The sequence below is a fragment of the Temnothorax curvispinosus genome, unplaced genomic scaffold (genome assembly GCF_003070985.1).
Source record: "Temnothorax curvispinosus isolate PA1 unplaced genomic scaffold, ASM307098v1 QBEX01006458.1, whole genome shotgun sequence".
Classification (NCBI taxonomy): Eukaryota; Metazoa; Arthropoda; class Insecta; order Hymenoptera; family Formicidae; genus Temnothorax; species Temnothorax curvispinosus.
In genome coordinates this window covers 1-6,510 of record NW_020216238.1, presented here as the reverse complement: position 1 = coordinate 6,510, position 6,510 = coordinate 1, and the positions used below count along the sequence as shown (strand labels likewise).

Genomic DNA, 6,510 nt, shown 5'->3' with positions numbered 1-6,510 from the left:
TGAAGCTGATCGGTGAGAAGGCGATGATGCCATTCTTGACAGATATTAACAATCTGAAGATGACGAAGATCAAAGAATGCGCGGATAAGGCAGTGATAGTCGTCAAAGTGACGAGTGATACGAAGGAGCAGGAACGATCCAACACCGCTCCGGTTAAAGTGGAATCGCAGCGAGCGAACAAGGCGAGCAAGGAGAATTCGAAGAGTGGCAAGCCGAGTGCCGCGAGAAGACTCAACACCGCAGCCGGAAAGAAGGCAGCGACTAAGAAAGCTGGCGATTATTCGTCGCTCACAAATCTGGCGACGTCAAAGAAAGCAGTTCAGATGGAGAAGAATTATAGTCTAAATGAGATTGAGGTGATGGTGGCGCAGTATTTGCCAGCCGAGATAATCACCCGTCTCGTAGCCAGTAACAGCAAGATTGCACTAGCAGCTCTAGGTCAGTAATTAATGTTTACTTTACACCATTATTCTTATAATCAATAATTAAGAAATCCTTTATTAATTAATCATTTAATGTATTTAAGGTATATGCAAAATATTGGCGACGACTATTGGACCACCAGTTAAGCAACACGTTCGCGCTCTGTATTATATATTTATATGTGCATTTACGCTCGTGTGTATCTACTACATCTACATAAATTCTTAGAGGCTTTCTTATGATTGGTACCGACTGACACACTCGCATCCTCGATACACATTCGGCCCGAAACGGAAAAACTTATCGTTACTTTTTCTCAAATATATGTTTTAAAAAATCTCTCTTTGTTTCTCTTCCGCCACCCTTTCCCTTTTCCTCCCTTCCCCCAGAGTACATTTTGTCTCGCATTGCCAACGTAAAACGAAAAAAAAAGAAACGAAAAAAAAAAATAGATACGTATTTCAAACGATTGATAACGACGAGCAGAACGTGTGGCGAAAAAAAGAAGCCTGTTTTCTTAGAGGAACTTAAGGTGCGTTTTCACTCATGTCGAGATGTAGGCGACATCATATATCGGAGTCGCCGACATCGTATATCGTAGCCGCCTACGTCGTGTAACGTGGTAGCCTACGTCGTGTAAGATGGTCGCCGACAACGTGTAACCATGGTCGCCGATACCATGTAATCATGGTCGCCGTCATCGCCGTTATCGTATATGTATTAACATAGCATATAAGAATTTTGTAAAGTAAAAGTTAATAAAGTAATAAGAGTATTAAAAAAGTATTGAAAAATATAAAATATAAAATATAGAATATAAAAAATATAAAAAATATGGAAAGGACAAGCGTAAGTAAAAAAGTAAATCTGTAAAGTGTAATAAATATATATAAATATAAATATAAATATAGATATAAATATAAATATAAATATAAATATAAATATAAATATAAATATAAATATAAATATATATAAATAATTTTTTAAAATTAAAAAAGAATAATAAAATGTCGGTAATTGTTTAGGAAGACGAAATTCAGCAGTATTCCTGCGGAGTGTGTGGTGCTAAAAATCTGATCCCTAATGAAGAAAATGAAATCGATCACGAATGCTTAAATGGTCTTTCAGTATCTGTTGATTCAAATTTTGTTATGCGTCCACGAATAGGTATATGTATAATAATAATAATATTTAAGGGGGTAGACAACCGGCCTTGACAAGCGAAAAAATAGATTTTTTTAAGTTAAATATTTAAGAAATAAAGAATTCTGAGTATTTGAAACTTTGGCACATATAATTCTATATTCTTTTATAATTATTAAAAAAAAAATTATTAATATTAATAATAACAGGAGAGTTATTGGTAATGGAAGAGAAGCAGTTCAGTAGCTGGTAATGGACATGAAATTTCGAAAAAACGGCTCCAACGATTTTTTTCAAAAATTTTTTATAAGTTGTTGAAAACAATATCTAATTGTAAGGATGTGTCGGAAACAGAATTTCGAAAAAAATTGTTAAAAGAAAATATTTTATTTGCAAAAAAGTGTAAAATTGCATTTTCTCTAATAAAATTGAAAATGCAATTTTATACTTTTTTGCAACTAAAAAATATTTTTAAAGAATTTTTTTCGAAATTCTGTTTCCGACATATCTTATTAGATATGGTTTCAACAACATACATGGTTACATGATTACATGATTACATGGTATCGGCGACCATGGTTACACGTTGTCGGCAACCATCTTACACGACGTAGGCTACCACGTTACACGACGTAGGCGGCTACGATATACGATGTCGGCGACTCCGATATATGATGTCGCCTACATCTCGACATGAGTGAAAACGCACCTTTAGAGACACTAATGACAAACGACTGTAAAATATCAAATTGTAATGTTTTAATACTGATTTGCAGATGTGTATAATTTTAACATATAGCTGGTTATAAAAGGGGGGGGGGAAAGAAAAGAGGTAAGCGCGGATTGTAACTGATATGGTGTGAGACACGGTGTATCCATGTCGATGGGGAAGTACAATTGAACGAATAAAGAGGCAGGAAAAAATGATGGGAAAAGGAAGTAAGGGAAAAAGATGGAAGAAGCGGAATATCTCTCGAGAAGGATCATGACATGAATTTCCTGTGTTATACTACTATAAGGGGAATTATGATAGTTACACGAGAAGAAATGTTTTGTTTTGTATATCTCTTAGGGATAAATAAACTTTTCAAAAAATACATCTCATCTAACTTCTCAGAAACATCATCGAATCCAGAGTGTATAGCGGTCATGGAAGATTTGCATGACCGCTATACACTTCTTTAGATAAAAAAAAGACATCAGCTTCACTTACTTTATATCCATTCTATTTTTGTATCAAAAGTTCTCTTACAATTCTTTTTTCTTCTTTCTTTTTTTGTCCCTTTAAATATCATCGGAGTGTAGTGGTCATGGAAACCTGGAAGATTTGCATGACCGCTATACACTTCTGTAGATAAAAAAAAAAACAGAAAATGTCATTTTTTAAGGATTTAACAAAGTTCCAGAAAAGTTACAAAATTCCAATACTTCCATGACTTTTCCAGGAGCCTGCAAATTTCCTGACATTTCCATGTTTTCGTGATCGCTATACGCCCTTGAATTTCTCTCTCTCTCTCTCTCGACGACGGCTTTTCCTTCCTCGCGACTTTGTTCTCCGAACGAATTTAATCGAGGAAATGTACAGTAGACTATCGTTTGCTGCTCGATTTGTATTAATTCGAATGTATTCAAAATTACGTGCGACACATAATATTTTACCCCTATATATATATATATGGGGCATTTTCCAGCAAAAAATACACAGATATAATGCCATGCTCATTATATTATTGCTTGTTGTAAGAGTGAGAGAGTGAGAGAGAGGGAGATCAACATCGAGCTGCAAAGTTATTTAAAAAGTTATCAATTATGAATTATCTTTACTTTATCTAAAAATAAGATCCCTGAATAAATGTTTATTTTATATATATATAACTCGCTCCTCTTCAATTGTGATAGAAATAATACACTCGATTGATGTTTTCGCGTAAAAAGAAAGATTTGATAAAAATTAAAAATCTATATTTTTTGGTTAGTGTTACCGAGTTTACAGATACTTAATTAAAATTGTCTGGATGACTCACAAACCTTATTTTCAGTTGCACTTGAAATTGAAAAGTCTTCACGAAATAAAAAATACAAATATTAATTTGAACGATTTCATGCGTATGTATACAGTACACGTGACACGGCATCAATCCCTTCCATCTGAAGTTAGCTGCCTATAGTGCACGTGCACTACAGAAATCCCAGAACACAGCTAACTTCAGTTGAAACGCATTATTGACGCCGATTGCAGAAGTTCTTTAAAAAGAACGTTCATTTCCGGCCAAGTGTGCGAATCGTGTGGACGGGCCTTTACGAGGTCGTAGTCGTATCTCGCGCCACCTGTCGGCGCGACGCCGAACTCGTCGCATCGAACGGCTCACCGCCGGGAAGCCGTTTCGCCGCTCTAGATACACGCACCACCATCGTTTTGTTTGCGTTCACCTTTGACAGTTACACGGGGCATTGTACATTTGAAAATCCGACGCGACGGATTAATGGCCGCGTGAGACAGTCGTCCGGCGGTCACGCTTGCGCTCGTTCGGTGTCGTGCCTTCCTCGTTTCAGCGCGCCGTTCGTCGCGACGACGTCGAGCGCTTTTTCGCCCGCTGGTTTTTACCTCCGCCCTCGGCTGCTCGTCGACTTCTATGCCGTTGCCCCGCCGCTAGCCCGCTACTGAGGTAAGCGCGCGACGACGGGGGACACCGTCCGCCGGAGCGCGGTGTCGAAACTCGGCGCCGAGAATTCCTTTTTCGGTTATTCCACCAGTGACGACACTCGTCAGCCGACAGGTATTTTCCAAACCGTCGCTTCTCCAGCGTGTAAAATAAACGCGCGAGAGTATCTCTCGTGTTAGACCGAAGGAAAATCGACTTTGTGTATTTAACGTTACACTTACTTTTCCAATTTTCAGTTCTATTTTGAAAAGGAGGAGTCCGTTCATGAGGAGTCCGTGTTGAATTTGTCACTTGAGATTCTTATGCTCTGTTTTGTTGCTGAACTGGCTGCGCTAGGTCAGAGTTGATCTTTTTTACTTTATATTGGAAGGAAAAAGAAACTTTGACCTAGCACGGCCAATTCAGTAATAGAAAACGGACCCTTAATTGAAATCTGTTTGTTTACATCAGTGCTATTTGTCTGTGCCCTCTGGCTAGGCGTGTGTCAAACTTTCACTTATTTCAAAATTGTACATTTGCGTGTTTATTTTGAAATGTTATACGTCGATATGAGAAAACATATGGATCCTTTACATTAGCTTGATGTTACTTCGAACGAAACAAAAGGGATATCCCAAATGAGTCATTCTTTCAGAATAATCAATCATGGAACAGGATACCGAATATATGAAATTGCCCCTGGAGGAGCGCTGTGCGCACAAGGTACTAACCACGTTCAAAATATTTGTAGTATTTTTCACATCCTACATTTGTCGTTATATTTTTTTCACTAATTACTTTAATGAGCATATTGTAAATTGGATATATAAACATATGAATACATTTTTATTTTAGAGTCAAATGTAGATATTGTACGTACAAGAAATTAATAGCTATAGAATAAGTTCAATGTATCGGTTTAAGTAACTAATTTTCTGTACGATATTGCGTAGTCCTGGCGAGCACGCTTACATGGATATGAGGAGTGCGTGAAGACGTTCCAGTGCATCGATGACGAAAAGTCCCCAGAGTGGAACAAGTACATTGGCTTTATCAAGAAGTTCGTGGTAGATAGTAATGCGGCCGCGCAGGAGAAGGGTCTGGAAGCGACCCTGGCTTTTGTGGAGAATGCCGCGATCGCCGGCAAGATAGTCATCGAGGTGATGAACGGCATCGTGTCCAAATGCATCGCCGCGCCTAAAGCCAAGACGAAGGAATTAGCTGTGCAAATCACGCTGATGTATATCGAGATCGAGAAGCACGAGGCGGTACAGGAGGAGCTGCTGAAGGGCACTGAGGCAAAGAATCCGAAAATCGTTTCGGCGTGCATCGCCACCTTGACGCTGGCGCTCAAGGAGTTTGGATCTAAAGTGATCAATTTGAAGCCACTGATAAAGAAGATGGCAAGCTTTCTAGATGACAGGGACAAGACAGTGCGAGAGGAGGGCAAAGCTATGGTGGTGGAGATGTATCGATGGGTGGGCGATCGCCTGGAGCAGCAGTTGAACACATTGAAACAGGTGCATATCGCGGAGCTTAAGGCAGAGTTTAGCAATCTCGCTGATGAGAAGGTGGTGCCTACGCGCTATTTACGCTCGCAGAAGCCGAAGAAGATGGGCAACAATGGCGATTCAGCAGCGGCGAGTGATAACGGCGAGGACGACAATGAAGACGCGGACGGTGCCTCAATCCCGGATATAGATCCGTATGATCTATTGTCGCCTGTAGACATTCTGTCAAAGCTGCCGAAGGACTTTTATGAAAAAGTTGAGGCGAAAAAGTGGCAGGAGCGGAAGGAGGCGCTGGAAGCCCTGGAAACGCTCGTCAAGAATCCGAAACTGGAGAACGGCGACTATGGTGACGTGGTAAGAGCCTTGAAAAAAATTATTTCAAAGGATACCAATGTGCTGGTGGTCACGATCGCGGGGAAGTGTCTGGCTGGTCTGGCCGCGGGTCTGAAGAAACGATTTCAGCCTTATGCCACCGCCTGTTTACCTACCATTCTGGAGAAGTTCCGCGAGAAGAAGCAATCAGTGGTGCAGGCATTGCGGGAGGCTGCCGATGCCATTTACCAGAGCATAAGCATCGATCTCATTCTCGAGGACACTCTAGCCGCCTTGGAGAACAAAAACCCGGCCGTGAAGGCCGAGACGGCCGCGTACTTAGCTCGATGTTTTGCGCATACACCACCTGCGAATCTCAACAAGAAGCTTCTCAAATCTTACACCGGCGCGTTGCTGAAGACGCTTAACGAACCGGATCCGACAGTACGTGATAATTCAGCGGAAGCGCTCGGCACGGC

At 40.3% G+C, this 6,510-nt stretch overlaps 1 protein-coding gene across 1 annotated transcript; it reads left to right on the top strand.

The window, feature by feature from the left end:
• Window positions 1–6: 6 nt before the first annotated feature.
• LOC112455889 (protein mini spindles-like) lies at window positions 7–947 on the top strand. Its single transcript, XM_025018093.1, has 2 exons — window positions 7–438; window positions 527–947. The coding sequence occupies exons 1-2, from the start codon at window positions 24–26 to the stop codon at window positions 649–651; spliced, it is 540 nt and encodes a 179-aa protein (XP_024873861.1). The 5' UTR covers window positions 7–23; the 3' UTR covers window positions 652–947.
• Window positions 948–6,510: the final 5,563 nt, after the last annotated feature.

What these genes read in the sequence shown, in the direction of transcription:
- LOC112455889 (XM_025018093.1), top strand. Translation starts at nt 24, where the DNA reads ATGATGCCATTCTTGACAGATATTAACAATCTGAAGATGACGAAGATC. An exon ending in GATTGCACTAGCAGCTCTAG is followed by an intron (nt 439 to 526) that starts GTCAGTAATTAA and finishes AATGTATTTAAG; the next exon opens with GTATATGCAAAATATTGGCG.